Genomic DNA, 25647 nt, shown 5'->3' with positions numbered 1-25647 from the left:
GGTCTCGGGCTTCAAGAAATGTGACTTGTGCTGTCAGAAGATGTCTCTGATAGATGGTCACACTTCTTGTGTATATTGCATGGGCCCTCTGCACCTGCAGGACTCTTGTTCTGTCTGCCACGCGTTCAGTCCAAGAGTCCTGCAGGAATGCAGGAATAAACTTATTTTGAGAGGCTTGTTAAAGCCTGAAGGTTCCCCGGCTAAGCCTTCGTCGGGTAAACCTTCTAAGCCCGCCAAACCATCAGCTCCATGTTCGGAGCCGTCGCCGAGCGGTGCTACTACTACCACTGCATCGGTTCTGGCCAGAACCGATGATTCTAGGCCTCAGTCGGCTCCGACTCTGCTCTCGGAGCCGTCTTCGAGCAAGAAGCGTTCCAGGTCTCCTTCCCTGGAATCGGTCCAGTTGGCTCCGAAGTCTCCCTTGTTATCGGAGCGGAGTCAGAGGTCCCATTTCTCTCAGTCTTCCAGGCTGTCGGACCATGACCTCGAGAGGATGGTTAGCAGACTACTTAAGTCGCAGGCACTGGCCCAAATGTTGCATAGCCCACCTCATCAGGCAGTGGCTTTAACTTCTCCCTCTTTGGTTCCTCCTCTGACTATTCCTGTGAGTTCAGAGCCGGAGATCGTAGGGGTCGCGACGGTCGGAACATCGGAGCCGATGCCACCCCTTTCGGCTCCCTTGTCGGCTCAGATCTCTTCCTTGGTTCCATCCTTGGAGGGATCCGGGCGCCGGGACTCTCTCATTGGCTCCAAGGGGGCGAGTGGCATTGGACCCTTGTCCGACCCCGTTCTCCCTCTCGGAGCTTCGGCGCAGGTGAGTTCGGCCACGACATCGGCCCCAGAGCCATCCCTCTCGGTGTCGGGAGGAGTCCTTGTCTCTTCGGAGCAGGGACCCCCGTCCCTGCCTGATAGGGGCTCCTTTGAGGTCATGAGGAGTGTGCTGGCCATTGTGCCTGCTCCACGGTCGGCTCCTTCGGCACCTCCCTCTATGGTGCCTGCTTCAGTCTCTACCCGCTCTCTCGATCTGGAGCGTGGAGAACCGACGCTACAGGTAGCCCCATTGGGCGTATCCTCCTCTTCTGAGGCCTCCCCTGATCCTTTAGGGGAGCCCCCTCAAAAGAGAAAATGCAAGAGGAAGCATATAGACTCACCTGAGTCAGTCACATCGGACACTGACTTGGATGACTCAGAAGGGTCCCCAAGGTCTCCCTCTGAGGATGTCTCATTTTCTGACATCCTGGAGATTCTTAAGCAGAGGGGAAACTGGTCTGCCCTTAACCCTTCTGAGGACGAGTCAGTGTACCTAGATGTGTTCGGTTCTCGCCCTTCCACCTCCTGGGTGTCTCTGCCTTTCGACCCGCTCATGGATGTGGTGGCTCGAAAGGTGTGGATGGCTCCAGATACTATGGAACCAACTCCCCGGAGGCCTACAAAATTTATTACAGCCCCTTCTGACAAGCAGTTTCTAACTAAGGGCATCCCTGTTGATGCCATGGTGGTGGCGGCGGCCACTAAAAAGGAGTTGGCTGACCCTTCAGTACCTGTCCATCCTCCTAATAAGGAATCTAGGACTGTGAACAGGTATGGCAAGCGGATGTTTTCCTCAGCGACCTTTGCTATGCGTTCGCTGAATTATTTGTGCCATTTCACCCGTCTCCAGAGAGACCTTCTCAAGGAACTGGGTGATACCTTGCAGGACCCATCAGCTGCGGGGTCTCAGGAAAAGATCACCTCCCAGCTGGGGACCCTAGACTCTATTGTAAACTCCTCCATGCAGCTCATTTCCTATGCAGCCGATGGAGCGAGTAGGGCTGCAGGCACGGGCATCACTCTAAGGAGACACGCCTGGATGCGGCTTTGCCCCTTCAAGGCGACCTTCACTAACACCCCCTTTGATGGTTCTGCCTTGTTTGGACCTCAAATGAAGGATACATTGACCAGGTGCGAGCAGGAAGGCAAGACTCTCTCTGCCATAGGAGTCCGTTTTTCTACCACTTCTAGACCATACCCTAAGGGTCATAAAGGTGGGAAAATGTGGTTCCGCAAACCTCAGGGAGTACTGCCTGACGCACGTGGTGAGCTTCCCTCCAGAGGCAGAGGAGGGAACAATAATAGACACCACCCAAGGGGCAGGGGGGGTCCGCAGAATCAGGGTAGCAGCGAATCCTTCTCTGACAAACCCTTCCAACACCCCTGAGGAGCTGCCCGACTGTTCACCTTCAGAGGCAGTCGGGGGAAGACTATCACTGTACCCAGAAGCCTGGCATTCCCTCACGCAAGACATTTGGGTACGGTCGATCAAATCCGAAGGTTACAAAATTCCCTTTATTCATACCCCACAACTGCCAAAAGGGCCCCTTCCAGATGTTCCACTCGGTCTGAGTGATCAAGCAGCACTAGAAATTTCAAAGCTGCTACAAAAAAGAGCCATCCAGCCAGTCCCAGCAGGGCAGCAAGGATCCGGAGTCTACTCCAAGTTCTTTTTGGTACCAAAAAAGACAGGGGACTGGAGACCTATTTTGGATCTCAGCAGACTGAACAAGTCTGTTCAAAGAACGAAATTCCGGATAGTCACGCTTCAGTCCATTCTACCCTTCCTGGGTCAGGACAATTGGATGTGCTCTATAGACCTTCAGGATGCGTACTATCATATCAAAATGAACAGGCGCTTCAGGAGGTTTCTCCACTTCCGGCTGGGAGCCAGTCACTACCATTTCAGAGCCCTGCCCTTTGGCCTCACCACAGCCCCCAGGGTGTTTACCAAATGCATGGCAGTGGTTGCAGCTCACCTGAGACGAAAAGGATTCCAGGTGTTTCCATACTTAGATGATTGGCTCCTTACTGCCACCACCAAGCGTCAGCTACTTCATTACAGAGATTATACCCTCCAAATTTGCAACGAGCTAGGTATCTCTATAAACTCCGAAAAGTCTGCCTTGTCGCCTTGTCAGTCTATTACCTTCATAGGCGCTGTTTTAAACACTGTGGAACTGTCAGCAAAACTGCCTGTACAAAGGATTTCAGACATTCAAGGTCATGTTCAAATCCTACTACAAGAGAGCAGAGTCCAGGCCAGATTCGTACTAAAAACCCTAGGTCTCATGGCAGCAGCTATCACATTACTCCCCCTAGCTCGCTTTCACATGCGGATCCTGCAATGGATGCTGCTTTCCCAGTGGTCCTTTCAACAGCTCCCAATGTCACACAGCATTCTAATCACTCAGTCATGCAAAAGACACCTTTCGTGGTGGAGGGTCTCCCCTCAGGTTCTTCAGGGCAGACCCTTTGTCCTTCCTACTCCTGTGGCTACTGTGACAATGGATGCCTCCCTGATCGGGTGGGGGGGGCATTTTCAGGGCAGGACAGTCCAGGGCACATGGAAGCCTTTCGAAAGCCACCTGCACATAAATGTCTTGGAAATGAGAGCGGTGCTTTTAGCGTTGCAGGCCCTTCAGGACTCTCTACCCACCAGGACTATTGCAATTCAGACAGACAATATGTCTGTAGTGCAGTACATCAACAAGCAGAGCGGAACCAGGTCCTACCCCCTATGTCAAGAAGCGCTCAGACTGTGGCAGTGGGCAATCTCTTCTCAACGGTTTCTGGTAGCAATGCATATCCCCGGGAAGTCCAACGTCATAGCGGACAGACTGAGCAGAGCCATTCTCATGCCCCACGAGTGGTCTCTCAACCAGCTAGTAGCGGAAAAAATCTTCAGGAGGTGGGGTCAGCCTTGCTGCGATCTTTTTGCAACCCCTCAAAACAGCAAGTGCCCAGGCTTCTTCACCCTCTTCCCTCTCCCTGGTCTTCCCCCCAGAGATGCTGTAGACCACGATTGGCCCTGGGGTCTTCTGTATGCCTTTCCCCCCTTTCCCTTAATTACTCAGCTAATCCAAAAAGCAAATGTTTTGAGATCCAGAATGATCCTTGTTGCCCCTTACTGGCCACGACAAATTTGGTTCCCGTTCCTGCAACGTCATCTACTAGATCAACCCTGGCATCTGGACCCAGCGCCAGATCTTCTGACACATCAGTCAGGCGGGCTGCATCAATCTCTCCAATCTCTCAACCTCACAGCTTGGTTGCTCCACTTCCAACCCTAGCCAGGCTTCCCTCAATCTCTCATTCAGTTCGTGACATCATCCTTGCTTCGCACAAGTCTACTACCAGAAAGACTTATGCTAGCAAATGGAACCGTTTCTCTGTTTGGGCAGGGGAGAAACAAGTTGACCCCTTTACAGCCCCTGTCCATACAGTCTTAGAGTTTTTGGCTGAATTTTTTCAAATGGGATCTTCTTCAGCCACCATCAGAGTTCAGTTGGCAGTCATTGCAAATTTTCATGTTGGTTTGTCAGAGACCAGCATTATGTCACGCAAACTTTGTAAAGCCTTTCTAAAAGGAACCCTCTTACTTAGGGCCCCAGTAAAAGATCCTCCCCCACCATGGGACCTAAATTTGGTGCTGTCGTCTTTAATTCTCCCTCCCTTTGAACCTGCGGCTTCCTGTTCACTAAAGTTACTCTCTTGGAAAACTCTGTTTTTAGTAGCCATCGCTTCAGCGAGAAGGGTATCAGAACTTCAAGCCCTTTGTGTTCGCTCTCCTTACCTTGTTTTTCACAAAGCTAGAGTGTCACTTAGGACTAATCTGTCCTTTTTACCCAAAGTACTCTCTGAAAAAAATCTGAATCAGACCATCGATCTTCCTGTTTTCTTCCCACTTTATACCAATAGGTCTGAACGGAAGTTACATTGTCTAGACGTTCATTGTCAATTATGCTTCTACCTGGATAGAACCAAGCAGACGAGGAAATCAGAACAGCTCTTCCTGTCTTACATGGAAGGGAAACAAGGCCTGCCAGTTTCCAAAGTAACCTTGTCCAGGTGGTTGACCTGTCATCATGTTGATTTACCAATTGAGGCATAAAGAGCTCCCTATTAAGCCCGGAGCTCATTCAACCAGAGCATTAGCTTCTTCAGTAGCCTTTCAGGCAAGATTGCCAATGGACTCCATTTGTGCAGCAGCCACATGGGCCTCTCCTCATACCTTCATTTCTCATTACAAGCTGGACATGACCTCTAGAAGTAGGGCTGATTTTGGTTCCACTGTACTCAAGAGTTTGTTCCATTGAGCCACCCAGGTCTAAGGTGCTAGGGACGCTGTCTCATCCAGCAAGAATGAAGGTGAGATTGACAACTTAACATTGAGAAGTTATGTACTTACCATAACGTTCCCTGTTAGCAGTCTTCTTCTCGCCTTCTTTCTTGCTTCCCACCCTCCATCCCCCTAGCCTGGCAAGACCGAGAGTATCTTCTGAGATGTGTTGTCATGAGAGTTATCTCTTTAGCTACCTATTTCTTTTTCTTGGTAGCTCTTATAAGAGTTTTGTATACCTAGATATATATATATATATATATATATATATATATATATATATATATATATATATATATATATATATATATATATATATATATATATATATATATATATATATATATATATATATATATATATATATATATATATATATATATATATATATATATATATATATATATATATATATATATATATATATATATATATATATATATATATATATATATATATATATATATATATATATATATATATATATATATATATATATATATATATATATATATATATATATATATATATATATATATATATATATATATATATATATATATATATATATATATATATATATATATATATATATATATATATATATATATATATATATATATATATATATATATATATATATATATATGTGTGTGTATATATATATATATATATATATATATATATATATATATATATATATATATATATATGTGTGTGTATATATATATATATATATATATATATATATATATATATATATATATATATATATATATTCTCAGTCATGGTGGGGACATGTATGTCCATAGTGTTAGCTATCAAACGAGATCAGGGTATATCATGCCTAGCATTGTGGGACATAGGATAGCCTCGAGCCAGTAAAAATAGCTCTTGAGCTTTAGTAATAGGCCGAGTCGGAGCCGAGGTTCGGCTCCGAACCCATCCAGCAAGAAAAAGGCGAGAAGAAGACAACTAACATGGAACGTTATGGTAAGTACATAACTTCTCAATTTTGCACATACACATACATGTCTTCTTTATAACTACTGTTTCATTAGGCTTACACTTGCAGCATGTAGTTGGATAGTTTAAAGTTATTGGTAGCTTTGTGGCTTTTTTTATATTATGGTAAACTTTAGGTTAATGTGCTGTAGTTTATTTTTTAAAAATTATTTTGTTGTATCTTGTTACTTTCTGAGCTGCTGTTTTTCTGATTAGATATAAGCCCTTGTTTAATACACATCCACACCCACCCACACAGAGTGAAAGAAATTTTTGTCTGGTTTATAATTACAGATTTTGGGTGAGGGAGTTGTTTTAGTTATGATGATTTGCTCTAATTCTGTGTTCAGTACTCTGTGTATGCAGTGTGTGATTTCTGTTGGCATAAATGGGGCTGAGTTTCTGCAACTAATGATACAGGTAGAGTGATAGTAAAGTTGTTGATGTGGGTAAAATAGGGATAACTGCTTGTAGGTGAATGGTGATGATAATATTTAGAATGTAGCTCATATACAATAACAGTCTTGATTGGTGTTAATTGTTAAGATAGATAGATAGATAGATAGATAGATAGATAGATAGATAGATAGATAGATAGATAGGATTTGCTCTTGTCCTTGTGGCCTGGGTTATGTTGAAAGGGGTGTAGTACAGTTGACTAATTATAAAAAGTATTGTTTTTTAATTATTAGTTCATATATTTGCATTGTATTTGAATGTAAGTGTCTGACTTTACAAAATACAGCCAACTTGGTAGTAGAAAAAATGAATTTCACTTTCCTTTTTACTTGCTTAGTTGTGTCTTCTGTCCAGTGGCACTTTTTCCACTTTTACTTTAGTCATATTCTCTACATCCATATCTAATCCTTTTCCCTTACCATCATATGATCGATTTGGCTTGTTGCAGTTCTTGCAATTTTTGTTAGAACACAGTTTTCTTTGTAGCATTGTTGTAATACATAGACATTAATTTTTTGGTTATTTATTTGTTGAAGCATTTATCCTGAATATTCAGGTTGTTTTCATTTTTACATGTATGTACTTGTCTATAATGTGCAGTTGAATGTGTTTTGTAAAAATAATAATGTAGAAAATGTTTCTATTTTTTAGCAATTGTCAGGTTTATGGTACCACAACCGAACACACCACCCTGATATTTTTGCAGCTCAGAATCACCGTTCCCCTAAGTTCTCATCATTGCAGTGCCTTTCTTGTGAAAAGGGCTTCAGCACCATCACATCCCTCAATAAACATATGAAGACTGAACACGCAGGTAAGAGTAGCTCAGAGGATCTTTATGTTTATTCTTACTCTACAATGGTTAACAGTGAAGCAGAAAACTTGGAACTATATGTCTGTACTATGCAATTGTTCATGGTGAAATACCAAACTGCAGTAAATAATTAGCCGGGGTTGCTTTCTTCTCCTGAAAGATAATTCACAGTGAAATACAGGAGGTGAGATTACATTTCTCATGAAAACTGAGCTTAAAATTTTGGGTCAGTAAATCTGATATTTGCTAGTGATACTAAACATTGTAGGTTTTTTTTGTTTTTTTTTTTGCACAATTTTCCTATTCTTCTCAGAATCAGTCTTGCTATTTGAGTCCTGGTAATGGAGCTAGGCTAGAGGCAGGTTGACCTTAGAAGAATATACCTTTTGGCAGAGTGCAATGAATAGTAATTGCCTAATGGAAAAATAAAATCTTAATACAGGTTGGAGTAATCTACTTCTGTACTTCAGTTATGCATAGTCTTCTTACCACTGAGTGCTTATCTTAGACCTTTTCTCCTCACTAACTATTATTAAAAGGATGCTGCTAAGTTATACTTTTCTTGCTGTTTTTGAACAAAATGGCTTTGAAAGATATGCAGTATTCTGTGGCTGTTGACAGAGTTAATGGTATGTTCATTCCTCAAGTTCCATTTTAATCGTTTCATAGGTAAGTATAAGGCTAGATGCCAGTTTCCCTTTTTGCTCGAATTAACCTGTCCCATTTGGTTAGAGACTAACCTTACCTGTCCCATGGTTCTAAATTATATGTTGTCCTAATGAGAAAAAAATGGGATCATACTGTAGATAATTTGAGGGAAACACGCATGGAATAACGCATTTAGGAGCTGCTTCTGTACTTTAGTGGTAGTAATATATTTGGTTCACAGATTCATTATGTTTTTACTTTAGTTTTGACTGGGTAGTGCCAAAAGGCTGATGACCTGCTTTTCAGGAGAGACCTAAGGTGGCATTTATATTTACTAGTAATAATTTGGCTGGGACACGGGGAATTCTCCCATTTGTCTGAAGGCACACTTGAGACCTGCCTCATTTAGCAGTGGTGGAGGCCAAGAGTGAGGAGAGATGGTGTGAGATGAAAGTGAGAAAATGTAGAAGTAGATGTTGAACTTATTGAATTTGGAGAGGAGAGGGTTGAAAATTAAGTTTTCACATGCAAGTCTGCTATCCCTGAACCACATGACAGTCAGAATTAAGGTCTGAGGAGAAAATTGATGAAGCTTTTAACTGCAGAGGTAGTGGAGGATTCAGTTGATGATAGAGCAAATCAGGCTAACCAGTAAGATTTTGCATTTCCAGGGATGAATGAAGACAGTGTGTAGGCATGGACAGGCTTACTGTTAAGACATGGTATCATCAGAAGAGAAATTGTGCTTGTTAAGATGATAGTGTATTAAAAAGAGATGCCAGACAGAAATAATGTAAAGTAATAGTTGGTGAAGGACTTGAGCAAAGTGTAAAGAGGAGAAAGTTGATCCAGATGTGACTTATTAGTGTGAAGATAGGGGGTAAGAAACACCCACAGTCAGGTATGATTCTTAGGGCTCATTAATAAAGCCACACTAAATGCTTGTAAATGAAGTAAGAGCACTGAAATGTTTAAGAAAAGAGGCTTTGCATGATATCCCCTTTGAAAGGAAATCTAATGGATAAAATAGTATTGGAATAAAAAGTAAAAATGAATGCCCATAGAAATATTTAAGATCGGAAAGAAGGGGTAATGAGCAATTATGAATGGATCTGGGATTTAAGAAAGATGGCCTGTAATATCAGTGGTGAATGGATTGTCTGAATGAAGTATATAAATTAAAAAGTTTCCACTATAAATGCTTGAATTTCCAGATGCCTGAAAGGGGAATTCAATGAACAAAACACTACACAACAGTAGCACAATTTTATTGCATGGGTAAGCTCCCAATATCACCTTGCTTAACTTTACCAACAGTCAAATGACTGTGGGGAAAGGTGAAACTCCTTAAAGGAGTAAATATTGCTAGGTGTAGTCTCTCAGTCAAAATATTTTAATAAGTATTGTGGTCAGAGAAACATAACATTATAAAAATTGTATCGGGGTTTGACTCATGAGGAGATGGACATTGACCATTTGCAGGGAAACCAATTAAATGTGTAAATCAGTAAAGCCCAATGTGCCCATTTTTGGTCAGCCTAACATAAAAACAGTTGCAGAGCAGTGAGAAAGGGTGGGAAATGGGATATTTGCAAAGGAATGAAAATACTAGTACTGGTAGTGATGGGGTATGCCGATTAGTAATTGTAATAGTAATGAAGGATCAGAGATTTATAAAGTTTGCAGTAAACTTAGTGGAACAAGTACTAAGTAAATTAAGTTTGTCATTAAATGTGGAGAAAAGTAAAGGATTTGTGGATTTTTTTCAGAAAAAGACATATTAGGGACCGAATTTGGTGCTCAAGAAGCATTAGAATTAGAAAGAAGCAGTCATTTCAAATAGTAAGATATGTTGTCAAGTTGTAAAGCACATAAACCGTGTCCTACAGGAAAAGTGTCTAGTTAATAAAATTTGTATTATAAGACTTATGTATTTATTTTGCTTGGGTTTATTTTCTTTGTACCAGAAAAAAAATGGAAAGTGAGCTTTATGGATTATTTATTTATTATTATTATTTTGGTTTTTTTGGGGGGGGGGGGGCAAGACTGAAACTGATTAATATGGAGATTTGTTTTAGAAAGAAGGAACACATTAAGAATGATAAAACATGTGATTTGCTTTTTTTTAAATTGTTGTTGTATATTGGGCACATGCAAAAAGTGAGTGATTCATTAATAAATATTTTAAGAAGATTGTTGGCATGGAAGATAAAGGTGGATAGAAGTCTAATGAAAGGAAGTTGTGGTAGAATGAAGTAATGGAAAATATGTTACAAGAGCCTGGGAATTGTTAGACAGTATCATAAATGCTTTAAGAAGAAACAATAGAACACATAACGCTATAGGACTGTTGAATTTCATATGGTATTTTTCTTGTAAGAAATTCCCTCTAAAAGTGGAAATACAGCACTAAATACTGGAAGAAAGATTGTGTTTGTTTCAGGGATATGAAGAGGAAGAGACACTGGGTCATGTTTTTATATTGTTAAAAGGGCCAAAGGTTTTGTGAAGAGTGACATCAGAGTTAAAATATGTGGAGCTGGAGATGATAGAGACGAATAATTCTTGCTATGAATAATTTGGGGTCTAGAAAAAGGAAATGTGATAAAGTGAGCAGGTATCCAGTGTGCTCTTTATGAAGAATTTGGATAGGCAAATGTATGTAAGAAGATGTGGGAAAATATAAATTTAAATTTATGTGCAACAAATTGTGGAAAATATAACAACTATATCAGGAAATGGGTCAGAAAAAAAAAAAACAGAATGATGAATAAACAAGGCTGAAAATAATTGTTGGTATTTAAAGGAAATCTTAACCTTGAAACAGAAAATTTTGTTTTTTTCATTGTTATCTTTTTTAAGCTATTTTAATGCATTAAAATAACTCTAGGTGCTTCATGTAAAATATTAATGTTTTTTTTCTGCAAAATGGCCAACACAAGGCCTGAAATGTTAATGTGATCTTGATTTAGTGCTTTCTTGTCTCCTTCCCAGAATCTATTTCAAGTCCCCTTTATATTAGCCATACACGATTAAAGGAAGTGATTATGTTTTCCTAGTCCATTAAAATAAAATGGCAACAGTGTGAGTCACAGGCATCTTACATGCCTTCTGTAGCAGGAGTGTTGGCCTTTTACTCCTTAATGACCATAATATACATTTCTGTCAGAGAATGCTACAAGCCTTTCAGAGAAATTGTACAGCACTGGCCAAAGGAAGTAGCTAAATTCCAGGCTTTCATAAGAAATATAATTTTTGTAGTCCTTGTTATGAGCACTGACAGCCCTCCCCTACACTCTTCCTGAGGTATTAAAGCTAGCACTGCAATCCAATAGTTGTTACCACCTGTCCCACTTTCTGAGGGACAGTCCCTCTTTGGGCAGTTGTGTCCTGACCAAAAATATTAAAAATGGCAAATGTCCTGAGATTGTAGGACATAATTATGTCCCATATGTCATGTAATAGTTGCATAAAATAGTTATTTCTGTATGTAAAATACCTAAATCTTAGAAGAAACAGAATAAGCAACTAAACTGCTACAAGAATAAGCTATCATTTAGGCAAAAAAGTAAAGTTCTATCCTTTGTACTGACCGTGGGTATGTGTCTGCCTGTAAAATCTGATGTGTGTCCCGAAAATGTCCCACTTTCGCCATTTAAAAAAGTGGCAACCCTATTAACACCTCAAAGGGTTTGTTCTGCTACTCTCTAGTGTCTGCAGCAGTAGGAAAGTTTTTTTTTTTTTTGTTATCCTGAATGTTGGAGAAATGTGCTTGCTATTTTTGCTCAAACGTATTTAATAGCTTTTTCAGGCTGTTGCATTGCTACTCTTTGATTTGCACTGCAGCATACTAACAAAACAACAATTCTTGAGCAAGATACCAGTAGTTCTGTATGCACATTTATATAAAACTGTTGGCAGTTACAGAAAATACCACTTATGAGTGGATCCATAAATAAATTATGTAGTCAGTTATTATGGGTTGCCATATTTTTAGATGCCAAGTGTGACAAACTTACTGAAACTTGAGATTATGCAAGACAAGCCATGCCATCATTAAACAAAAAATAATCTTTTATTTTCATCTTATTACCAAGATAAAGACCCTACTATGTGCAATTATGGTTGTTTATACTACTTTATATGATATTAAGATGACTTAAATGTAGTATTAAAGATTAGTGTGAAATAAAGAGAAAAACAATCAGATTTTTTCTTATAAAATATTAGGACATTTAATAATTTCCATGCTCCCTCCCGCCCCCAAAGAACTGCCAAAATCAAGACTGCACTGTAGACTGAGAGAGAGAGAGACAGGTGGCAACCCTATCTGTAACTGCAGAAATTTTTATAGAAAGTTATAGACTTACATACAGTAAAGACAGTAGAAAACAGTTCCACAGCTATGTGTCTGCTTTTCTTTAATAACAACTGCTGTGCTCCTAACATAGGTTCATAGGTTCATAGTTTATTCAGCAGGATTAATTGCCTAAGACTGTCATCAGTACTTGACAGGGTAAACTACAGATTTCTCTGTGTCTGTGATATGCTATGCAGGCAGAGACAATTCCTCTGCAAAATATGTGAGAAGCTAAGCTTAAACAAAGTGGGTGGGCTTTCCCTTCCTTTGATTCCAAGGCAAGGAAATGACAGTTTTAAGAAGTACAGGTAGTTTTCTCGTAGCAACATGATACTGAAACCTTATTGTTGGGAGGAAAGCAACCTAATGTTTGAGTTAAACTGTAGAAGGTAGAGTTATTACTGATGCCTGAAAATCAACACAGATTACAAGAAATGCTGGAAAGAAATCAGAAGAAAAAATAGTTTATAATAGAAACTGTAAGACGCTACCAGATTTACTGACTGGATACAGAGTAGGAATACAAAGACCATGGGAAAAGCCCCTTGACTCCCCACATCCCTGCAACTTCAAATATACTACCAGGTTGAGATCAGATAACAGTGAGGAAAAGGACGCATTGCATTACCCTACTATCCACCAGTCTCAGAGAAAACATATATTGTGCTGCAAAATAAGAATGTAAGTGAATGGAACATGCCACTTGTTATCAACTGCAGTATTCAATGAAATAAGACACTATCAACTGCTAAAATTAGACTCAAAGAAAACAATAACATCATATATAATGGTAAAGGTGTTTACCTTACAGAAACAAGGTGCAGGGTTTCATTCTTACATGTTGTTATTGGCTAGGCTTAAAATGGCCCACAAGGGCAGTCAGCCTAGTACTAACCTAGCACTAACCTATTAACATATATATACCTGTATATGGGATCATTACTAAATCCTGAACACACAAAATACCGAACGTGAAAATACCGAGACTGAAATCAGGAAAGCCGAGAATGCCGAATCTTCACAAACTCGAACCTCAAAATACCGAGAGACCAAAATACCGAAAGAAGCATGTTTGATGATGTCTGATGCCACTTGTGTGTTAAAATAATAAACGTAAAGTCATACCTCTGTAGAAACACAAAAACACCATGATACTCAGCAGTTCTTTCACCATAAAGTATTATGTACGGAAATCACGCACAAATAGAATGAAAGTGTTTGTTGCATGAACTAACAGCCAGTAAAACCATTTCCCAATGCATAAAACTGTTGATATAGTGATAAGCCAACACAAGTAGATATACAACCATTAGTGGTATGGATCAATAGCAACTTGATGTTTACATCCGTAACAACTGTGCTATAGCCTGCACTAGTTGTATGCACATATAGTCTTCCTGATGCTCTAGCACAGCTTGGAAATGGTTATATCTACTAATCAGTTTCCTACGCTATGGAGAAGGACAGCCTGCGGCAAGTCTCTCCCTCAGTGCATCAACACGATTCTGCTCTCTGGACAAAGCGGTCACAAGTACAGATAAGTCAGTAGCCTTAGTACCTAAAATACATTTCAAACGATGATGCCATGCCTCCACCAAATTTTGAGTATGCGGCAGAAATAGCCTATTCAATTTAGACACATTCCAAAATGCTATTGGAAATAATGGAGGAAACCGTGTTACTGAATTAGATCTCGTACTAAACTTACGTAGGCATCCTAACACATGCCAATCTGAGAAATAACGTATCAGTTCTGTACCATCATCTGGAAAGTTGTCCTTCAGTAACTGAAATGTAGGAAGCACATCAGACTCTTTTAAAAATGCAAAGCAGCTAAAGACTTTACAGCCATTTGAAATGTGTGGGAAGAATTATATAAAGGGGCTAGTCCAAGCTGTTGAACCTTATGTCACACATTTTGTCCGAAGTGAAATAAACGTTCCTTCGACTTAATCTCACTTTTGATAGGCGCTACTTCAAAGTCACATAGAATGAATTGCAATGACAGCTCAAACTCATGCAAGGAAAACAAATACAGAATCCAATGCCACATCATATTGTATGCTCAAAGTGATTTTTTCGACATCAAACAATAGAGCAATGGAACACACTTGCTGTATGCACCACACTTAACTATGCCGTGTATACTGTATAATTGTCGACACAGTGAACCCTTGCAAAAGTAAGTCCCGTCCATGAGCCATATAGTTGCAACACTCAGATCATGTAGGTTATTAACTGTAGTAAAGACTATTACAGTATTTCTTGATGTAGGATCTGACAGCCGTTTCTCAATGAAAGTGCCTGATTGAAACGGGAACATGCTCATATCTATTGCTTCTAATGTAAGGTTGTGAACATGACTTGCGCCTATTTACACCTTACCCTTCTAATCTGCTGAAGCAGTGCCTTTTTAGTTGGTAAACTAGGAGCACATTGTACAGCAGTGGATGCCATAGCATCGTGTACCAACATACATGGAGTGTCTCTCGACAACGCTGCTCTATCTTTTAAATTGCCATCCAACATGCAAGAACACCACCTGATTTACTGTAAGAATTTTAATCATATAAGTCATTTAAAGTACAAAACACAAAGGGTATATATACTGACCTATCCATGGAGTTATGTAAAACCATTTGCCGATATTCACTGGACCTATTATAGACAGTATGCAGGTTGGTCTGAAAGGTAGATGCAGTTCCTTTTGAATCCACACTCACTTGGAAGTCATCCACTACAGCAGTCTTAATAAAGCCAGCGTAAGACCCATCATATTGTATTTCCTTATAAATATCTGTATTTTTGGAATACATATTATAAAATCTTTAAGCATGTTGTAGCTTGCTTCTCTGGGGTAGTGGTGGTCAGTTGGGTTTGGTAGGTGATCATACTATTCTGTAGGAGTCTTATGGTTCCTCTTTGTCTCATTTTGTGGAACTCAGTCTGAGTACAACTGGATGCAACAAACCAGTTGAAGCTTTGACTGGACAAAAAAGGCATTTTCCCTGCACCCCTTCATTTCTTAAGTATACTAACACCACATTTACACAACAGTGAGGAAAAAATGAAAAGCCCAAACACTTTGAATCATTGCTATCACACAAACTACTTTGAGTGACTTCCTTTGTTGAATAGTGTTTGGTAAGTCTGAGACTGGAAAATTATACTCATTGGCTTAAAACCTTGTCTAGTGTTTGCTCACTTAAGGCAAGGAAGTTGAGGCCTACTGGACTTTTCTACTCTTTGCTTTGCTGTCTTTGCATTTTCAGTATCGAATGTTCCTCTCGGTGTTTCCTCTGCACCAGAATCCTCAGCAGTGTACCAGATGTGCTCACACTGATCACCCAGCAGAAGAGTCTGTTGATATTCTCGTATGCAGACAATTGCTTTATGGTAGCCTCTGTCTGGATTCTGTTTTTGGTTGCCCGAATTACAGTTAATGGGGTAAGTTTCATCTAGGACTAATCCTCTGTGCTTTAGTTGCAAAGGATTTTTTATTAGTGTAAATCTACAAGACCTTCTACAGCTCCTCCTTTATTCCTTCAGCCAGACAGAGCTAAGTTCATCAGGCAGCTGTCCATCTGGGTAACATCCCAGAAATGTGTTATGTCTTGAACTTTTGTGCCTCCCAAAGCCGATTGATAACTATGGTTTTCATTGTCTGATAGTGTACATATGTACAAGTGTGCTTCCGTGTATGGTGCATATACATCTCAACTGCTCCTGATTTTCCCTCATATCTTTGACCCGTTCCTCACAATTTTGTTTTCTTTCTGGTAAATCACTGAGGATTGCAGTCAATCAACAATACCAGACATTAGAGTTTCATGTTTCTTATTGTTCTGAAAATGCAGTTTATTGCAAAACTTGTTCTGTTAACCTTTTAAATGAATTAAAGTGATAATTAAAATGACCCTGATTTTTGGCCTTTGTCTCCTGATAATTTTTGACTTTGTCCAGAAGAGCAAAGAAGTTGAGAGGTATTGTTTCAGATTCTTCCTGCATTTCCTTTATAGCTGGATATATTCTTTAAATGGGAGTTAAGTTTTCCAGTAATTATGTAGATTGATAGAGTTCCTTGTTATACCTACCTAGCAGTTTGGATAGCAAATTCAGGGACTGCCTTAGTCCAAAAAAGAGGGATCAGTTTTGAGGAAAACTTATACATCATCCTTCTGGAGTGTATGTATATGTCCTTGGGAATATTGCAAATTACTGTTCCCGCCTAATGAGCTCAGACATCTAGTGATTTTGGGTTAACTGAAGAAACAAGTGGGAGGTTGCCATAATGGTTAGGGTTTTTGCCTTACAGACGCAAGGTGCAGGGTTTGATTCTCACATGGGATAATTGACTAGGTTTAAAATGTCCCATAAGGGCAGTTAGCCTAGTATGAACCTATGAACAAATAGTTTCTATCCTTGGCATAGAGGGCATTGTCAGACTCCACTCTGATGGACTTCCTGCATATCAGCAAAACAAACAGCAGCAAAATCATCCATTCTAAAGACTTAAACATTGCCTTTGATATAAATAGGACCTGTTGGAGGTATGTATCCCAGAGACTACCCCGTCTCTGGAACAGGCTACCCATCCATGTGAAGCAGAGTTCCTCCCAAAACCAATTCAAATGTACCTTGGACAGTTGGATGAGGAACAGGAAATTCATCCCTGACTTGACACCTGTGTCTCTAATGGACACAGGGAACCTGTAAATGGTTCATCTCCCTGGCCCTTGCTTGTAAATGTCTCATCTACCAAGCCCCTGCTTACCCTTATCAAGGGTACCAGAACTGATCAGAGATTTGGGATGCTTGGCTAGGCTTAAAAAAGGCCCTTGTAGTCATTAGCCTAGTAAACACATAGGATCCTGTAAACATATGAACAAGTGAGGTACACACAACAATATCTGTCAACAACAACCTGTCTGAACTTGAGGCACTCCTGCGTTTGGAAAGCATCCATGTATGTGTAATCACTGAAACATTAACTACCCAGAAGGCATTCCTTCCATAGATGGCTATTGCCTACTATGCCTTTATATTCACTGGCAACTTTGGTGGCATATCCATAATTGTCAGAGGCCAAATTGCCTCTAGACAGATTCACAGAAACTCGAAAATTTAACTTATCAATCTCTAAATTATGCTAAATAAGATCAGCTAGCAGTTTGTCGCCTGTTACAGGGTCCATTCCATAACTCCAGAAGTCTGTATCATGCTCATAAATATCATGGATGAACTCTCCTTAAATAAGACCTTCATCATTCTGGTAGACTTTAACTATCCGTCAATTGACTGGAGTACCTACACCACCAACATAGGATATGCCCAGAAGTTTTTAGACCTATTAAATAAAAATTAAATTGACCAGATTGATACTATCCTAGCTACAGGGCAAAATATACTTAACTTAGTATTTACGCATGATCCCTTTAGTAACTCCCTCTCCAAGTAAATCAGAGCTTGAACTAGTAACCTTTTCCCTCAAACTGTCTAATCTCCCTGAATCCAATATATCATAATTCAAAGACTTGTGGTGTACAAATCTTCTTCAATTCAATAATGAAACCTTAGAATTCACTGATAACAACATCACCCAGGCATTACCTCAACAGACAGTCATTAAATAGTTTTATACCCACATAAGTAAAAGTATAGAATTGTCAGACCTCCCTACATCCAAATATAATAGGAAATTTAAAAGTAAGCCATAGTTGTAGTCCACCAACGTAAGTAAAATGTACAATAAAAGGAAAGACTTCATCAGAGAATACAGCAGATCTAAGGTCCCCCAAATCAAGGAAAATATTAAGAATTTGACTATGAATTGTGAAAAACCCATAAACTCAGGTTGGCATCTGAAGCCAAGGCAAATGCAAAGTGTGCTTTTGTTATCTTAGAAAACTAAGAAACAACACTCAACAACATATATAACTCATAATAAATGACAAAACCTACTCAAACATGGTGGATATTGCCAATATCCTAAAACATTTACTGCAGATTTTATTCCTGAGATTACTGTCCAGAGCCATATGATCTCTGTAGCTCTCAAACCCTCCATTATCACTAAAGAACATATACTGAAAGTACTGTCCAAGACTAAGAACACTTCTTCCATGGGACCAGCTAACATACACACCCAGCTGCTTCGCAAATTGTACCAAGCATACCTTGGTAGAAACCCTATATAAATTATTTATCCAGAGCGTGGTTACAGGCTCAGTCCCAGAAGTATGTGTACAGCACTGGTGCTACCATTCCATAAAGGTGCTGTACTACTGACCTAGAAACGTTATGCCCATTAACCTGATGAGTCTCATTTGTATGGCCATGGAACACATTTTGACACTCTTGATTAACATTTCCGTCACAATGTTTGTCCTCACTAATGATTGGTCTCACTCTGCTGCCCTACCCTACTTCTAGTTCCCACCCACCCCCTCTTACTCTCCAATTATACTTTTGTAGCACTACCCACGTATCCCTCAAACTAATACCATCTGTTCCCTCCAGAAGAAAAGTGAACTATCAGTAGAATTACTCTCAATAGTAACACCCACTCTAGTTTACCACCCAAGACTTTATCTCAAACTGTCCTACTCCTCACCCCCCTAGCTATCACATTATATCTCTATAACCCACCCAGCACTCTCCTAACATTTTCTAATCCTAATGTACAGCAAAGATAAAACTCAAGTTAAATAAGATGCCGCTAACTCTGATTATTTTACTTTTCCTCCTAACTCTATTAGCCTGCATCACCAATTATCAAATCTACCTCCTTCAAATACTTAGTATGTCAACCACTCCTCACAAAGGATATCAACATCTACCCACCCTGTCTTTCTTCATAGCACCCTTTTGTCTGCAAACAATCCATATCTGATTTATCTATAAATATCTTAAAACTAAGTATCCAAATTTATGATTAAATATCAAACCAAGACCAAAATATAATTGACCGTAATCTTCCATATGTAAAATATCAATTAAAAAAAAATTTACGGAGATATTCACCCCAACCTATGTTCCACCGTTCATAAAACTATCACTTCCAACCCCAAAAAATCCAGTTACCTAATACCTCTCAACAAAAAAACAGATCCCAAACTCACCTTACTAAATATGAGCCTAAGAAGTTTGTGCACTAAAATTCATGACATATATGCCTACCTTGCCACATATACTGCTGATGTAGTCATAGCTACAGAAATTTGGGTAAAAAAAAATAAAGGTAATGAGATCCCCCAAGGATAAAGTATCCTCAGGCATGGGAGACAAAACAAGCGTGCAGGTAGTAGACATTATCTATACAAATTCCCTATCACCTTACTTCCATAGGAAATACCCAGATTTAACAATGCTGAACTTCTTGTAACACTCTTAAAAGTCAACAGTAAGAAAACTATATGTGTAACAGCATTTTGTATACCACCAGGGAATAACATTGATACTCCTGAAAACATCCTGTATTGGATATCCTTGGAGACTTAAAAATTCCACTACCACCACAGAATCCATAAACATATACAAGTTTATACAATTAATAACCGCACAGACTAGAATCAATAAAACTTCAGGGAGACACTCAACATTAGACTGGATCCATACAAATAAACCAGATAAACTGACAAAAGTAGGCTGCCTCTCAGATAGCATAAGTGATCACATACCCACACATGCCATGAGAACTCACCATAATCAAAACATATTATCTATAATCAAATACGAAATACAGCCAATTTCAGCAAAGATATTTTCAGTGAAACACTAAAACAATATAATTGGAATGTACTTAAAACAATGTCTCTAGATACTGCTGTAGAACACTTTAATAACCTATTCTTACAGACCTTAAATAATCTAGTTCCAGTATATAATATATAGTAAGTAAAGTCCAACTCGCAACATGACTAACAAAAAAAATTATGATAAAAAGGGATAAAGCCTGGAAAGAAATGGTATAAAATAGAACTCAAAATACTTTCTAGCAATTTAGACATCTTAAAAACCTTGCAAAACTCCATGTCAAACAAGACAAGCATCCATAGTATACCAGCCTACAAAACAAACATAAAAGCAACTCAAAACTTTTTGGTCATCACTAAATAGACTAATTCACCCTAGCAAGACCACCACTCCCTCTCCAAAAACAGACAGTATGACAGACTCTATCCCCACACAGTTTAATTCCTCCTTTATGCAATCAATATTATCTCTCTTGGACTCTTAATACATATGACCTAATTTCTCTACCCCTGTCCAACTAAAACCACCCACAGCTCTGCAGTTTTAGTGCAGTACCCACCTCACTCATAATGAAGTTGCTCCTTAAACTAAAAACTACCTCCATAGCACACCTACTACCATCAGACTACCTAAAAATGGCTGCAGAAGTCATAGCCTTCCCTGTGCCATAATAATTAATAGGTCCATAGCAGAAAGAAGCATCCCATCACTGTGGGATAAATCCTACATCATACCACTGCACAAAGATGGCACATCTACAGAATTTAATAACTACAGACCAGTAGCAATTCTCTCCCCCTCTCAAAAGTATTAGAGAAATGCATTCATATGCAGATGATGCAATAGCTAACCTCAAATAACTTGCTCTCAAAAACACAACCTGGCTTTAGGCCATAGCATATCACCACTACTGCTCTACTACATTTTGCCAGTATAATAAACCAACATAGAGACAATGGTCTGCTTGTGTTTACCATGTCCTTAGACTTGTCAAAGGCATTTGATACTGTCATGCACCAGCAACTGCTCATTCATCTCTCCTCAGTAGGAATTTCACAGAACTCCTTGTCATGGTTACTTAGTTGCCTATCTGGAAGGCAACAAGCTGTTAAATGGCAACAAGCCTACTTATCCTTTCAAACAATCACTACAGGTGTCCCTCAGGGCTCTATCCTGGGTCCTCTCCTATTTAATATATTTATTAATGACCTCTTCACCTCCACTCACTATACTAGTTTAGTTCAGTATGCAGACAAGTCAGCATTTATATGTGCAGCTGCAACAATAAATAAGCTCCAAGACATTACTCAAAAACCTTTCTTCTCTGTAGAATCCTGGCTGAAAGAATCAGACATCCTACTCAACCCCAGGAAAACTAAGTTAATTCTTTTTTCGCTCAAAATGTTGCCAAAATCAAAAGCAATATTTTACCATAAAGTCAGTAAATAATACTGTCATTGAAACTGTAACTTACAGTCAACTTTTAGGTGTTATAATAGATGGCAGTCTCAAATGTGACCAGCATATACTGCACACCATTAAATCTACGCACCAGAAACTAGGCTCCCTGTATAGGATCAATGGATTGCTTACAGATACTGCAGGAAAAACTCCAGCCACCAACTTCTATTTGGTGATTGTCTTATACGCTGCTTCTATTCTAAGAAGCGTAAACAATACTCAAAGAAAGAAACTTTGCTGCTGCTATAATAAAATAGCTAAATTTTCCACCAGTCCCCCTCATAGGACACACCATTGTCATAGCTTACAGCAGTTAAACTGGCTTGAACTACACAACTGCCTAACATATTCACAACTAACTACAGCACACAAACTCATTAATCATCCAGAAAAATGCCCTGCACTACAAAACGTATTCCTGCCCTACTGTCCAGCAAGGGACCTCCATTCTAGTAACAAATTCTTACTATTCATAAATAAGCCAAATAATGTTGCTGGAGATTCCCTCTACTCCCAGTATATTGCTAAAATCTGGAATAGTATCTCCATACAAATAAAACTCCCTGACAAACTCAATAGTTTTAAACCACTGCTTAAACAACATCTTAACCAGTTCTGGTCTTGCACTTGCCCATCACCAAGTTAAGACTTTGTGCTCATTGTAAAATACTCTCCCAATACTGTACTTAAACAGAATACTCTCAACCTCTCACTGAAATGGCAAAACAGTTTTTATGTATAACTGCTGCCTGTACAATCCACTAAGTTGCACGTGGGCTTTCTCTTTAGTAACTTCTACCTCTGTAAAATCTTAAAATGTATAAATGTAAATATAAATGTAAGTACTCTGTGTTTGACTGGAATGTAGTATAATGCGCTGTAAACGAATGAAGCTTTTCTTCCCGGGTCTCTGCTGAAAATGGGTATTATCCAGTTGGGCTTTCCTGGTAAAGAAAGACAAATAAATAAATAAACATTGGCATTAAAATTCTCATCGGGGTAGATCCACAGCAATTTGATTTTGTAAAAGGTATATCCTGTCTAATGAACCTGGTTAACATTTTTGAGATGGTAACACACATTGTGGAGAGTGGTCACACTGTACACACCGCTTACATTGATGTGGCCAAGGCATTTGACATCATCCACCATGCTAACATAATTAATAAACTAAATACTTTGCAAACAGATCCCTATGTGGAAAAATGGATAGTCAATTGGATAAAAAACAGGGTTTACTATCATATACCCGAAATGTACTCGGTCGACTGTTCACATGGTCAACCGAGATTGTGCGAAATTCACAATGTCGAACACCGGAATTTCCGAAATACATGCCGACTGCTACCTAGGGACGGGTTTTAACATGGGTCAAGATAGGGGCAGATGTGTATTTTGACAATATCAGTGTTCAACATTGCCTACGGTCAACATTCCGATTTTCTAACAAAGTGGCGTTGACCGACTTCACTTCGAATAAATGATAGTAAACCAAAAAACAGAACCCACAAGGTGCAGGTGGCAAGCTCAGTATCAGAGAACATGAAGGTGACTGGTGATGTCCCACAGGGGTCAGTGTGTGGACTGCTTTTTTGGCATTTCCTTCTCTGACGTGCAGACTAAAAAACAAGACCCATGGATAGCAAATGTTGCAAATGATTGTTAATTGGAAGTCGCCTATTTGACATAGAAGACCTTGTGCAAGAACTTACACTTATAAATGCTTGTTTTGAAAATGGGTTTAATTAAATGCTAAAAATTTAACATTGTCACATTTGGCAAATAAACCATCTCCCAGTATATAGTGTTGACAATACTACATTTCAAAATGAAAATATAGCTACAGATTTGGGAACCTTTGCTGATAATTCCCCTCTCTTTTAACCACTATGTAGTAACAGTTGTCAGGAAAATCTTTTACTTGGCATAGCTAATCATAGGGGAAATGTCATCCATGTCAAAGGAGGCTATTGTCCCTTTGAAGTCAGCACCTAATCAAATCTGTTATAGAATACAATGTTCCCTTTAGGATGTACCTAACCAGATTGTTGGAAATACTCCAGAGGTTCCTTGCAAAGAGGTTCATAGGCTTAAAAATCCTAAACAACCAGAAAAGACTGGAAAGCACCCTCCATCTTTTCTGTGTCTTAATGTCTTTTCAGAGGAGACCTATGCATTGCCTTTTGAACAGTCAAGGACCCAGTAGAACAGTATCTCTTTTACTTTCATAAGTCAAACAGTACTTCGGCATATCAATAAAACAAGGTGAAGAGAGAGAGAGCTTTTTTACTCAGTTATTCTGTTGTCCAGCTACATGTTTCTGCCATCTTAATTTATCATGTCCTCATGGATGACCAGTCTGTGTGTCAGCACTGATTGATCATGCAGTTCCTGAAGGGAGTCCTCCATCTCTGTCCACTTGCAAAGATGTGCTGTCCTCCTTGGGGCTTGATATTGTTGTTTGGTATACTCATCAACCACCTTCCACTCATATTAGACTGACTGGTCTGAAGCTTATATCTTGGAAGACTTTGTTTCTGGTAGACATTACATACAATACACAGATTTCTGAGATTCAAGCTATATGTGTCAAGAACTGGTAATATTTGCTAAGGACTGGATACCTCTCTGTTCTAATTGATAATTCATCCCAAAACTGTAACCCAAGTCATTCATTGCTCAGCTAGTCTACACACCTTTTTATCTCATCCCAGAGGCTGAACTTGGGGAGAATCCAATCCTCCATAATTTTTGATGGTTGCGATCGGCTGTAGTTTTACCTTTACCACTGAATTTTTATTTGCTATTTTAGGGTCAAGTATTTCTTTGCTTTTATGTTTGTATTCAGTATTGTTGCAATCTTTTGTAGGTGAAATGGGTTTAGATTCTGTCTTCTGGTTTTCAGTCATTTAAGCTTCAGCCTTATAATGGCGAGTTGTTTTGGATCTCCACTCAAGAAATATGACTTTCTTTGATATTTTTGCTTTGATGTTAGGCTATTGACTTCTTCTGGGTAGCCTGCCTTGGTCCTGGTCTCTTGCTGTTTTGAGATTTGGGAGTAGTTGGCCAGGGCTTCTTGAAAACAGTTTTGTTAAGTATGTGAATGAGGATATATATGAACTCGGTGTACATTTCAGCAGACTTGAACCATCAAGCCTGCTGTTTAGCTGAACAGTTTGTCAGATTTTCTTACGTCAAAGGAGAGCCCCTCCCCTGACACCCCATTAACTGTTGTAACTAACTCTGAGATTGCAAAGGCTTGGTGCATGGTAGAAAACATTTTAACACTCAGACATTTGATTAAATTGGCCTAGTTTTTCAGGCCACACTAAAAGGTAAGCTGAATACAGATGCCATATGGCTGAGTTGTTTAAGCCTCACAGGAACCTCTGTGGAGATACTCCATACCAATTCTGTCACTTGTGGCTAGGTGGGCATTTCAGCTACATATAGTAGAGATTCCATTAGCAAGTGTTTTACATTTATAATGTATATTTGTTGTTTCTTTGCCACATATAATTCCTCAATATTTGGTGGGGCTGAAAAAATCAGATGCCATAATGCACCCCCTTATTTTGCTGTAAATATGCCACAGTGTTTGTTTGAAGGGAGGGGAAGTTGTGCTTCAGTCATGGGAGCTTGAAACCTAGAAAAGATCTGTATGTTTAGAAGGTTTATAAAAAGACAACCTAATAATCAACCCACTATATAATGCTCTCTCAAATTAGTATAGCGAGTGCTTATATAGCATAGAGCTAAAATAGAGCTCCTTTGATTCCCAATGACTGCTGAATATCAGACCCTCCTGGACAATAGTCCACTCATTCCAGATCACTGGAGGGGGGGGGGGGTTGACACTGAGAGGCGAGCACCATGGAGGAGATGTGCAATGGGCTGACAATGAAGTCTATTCTTACACTAACATAAGGGGTGTGCTCTCCAAGCAGCCTTGTCTCCCCCACAGCACAAATAGTTGGTTCCCTGGGCTCCACT

The 25647-nt window shown here is 39.4% G+C and overlaps 1 protein-coding gene across 1 annotated transcript in view; it reads left to right on the top strand.

Moving 5' to 3' along the window:
- The window catches only part of ZBTB40 (zinc finger and BTB domain containing 40), a 919023-nt gene that overhangs the window by 808305 nt on the left and 85071 nt on the right, over positions 1–25647 (top strand). The window contains exon 17 of the mRNA XM_044060434.1: positions 7268–7430. Coding sequence (XP_043916369.1) covers positions 7268–7430 — 163 coding nt within the window. The remainder of the gene's footprint in view (positions 1–7267; positions 7431–25647) is intronic.

The sequence above is a fragment of the Protopterus annectens genome, chromosome 2.part0 (genome assembly GCF_019279795.1).
Source record: "Protopterus annectens isolate FY-2018-M chromosome 2.part0, PAN1.0, whole genome shotgun sequence".
In the NCBI taxonomy this organism is placed as follows: domain Eukaryota; kingdom Metazoa; phylum Chordata; order Ceratodontiformes; family Protopteridae; genus Protopterus; species Protopterus annectens.
Note: the sequence above shows the minus strand (reverse complement) of the source record. Positions and strands in the feature narration are given on the sequence as shown.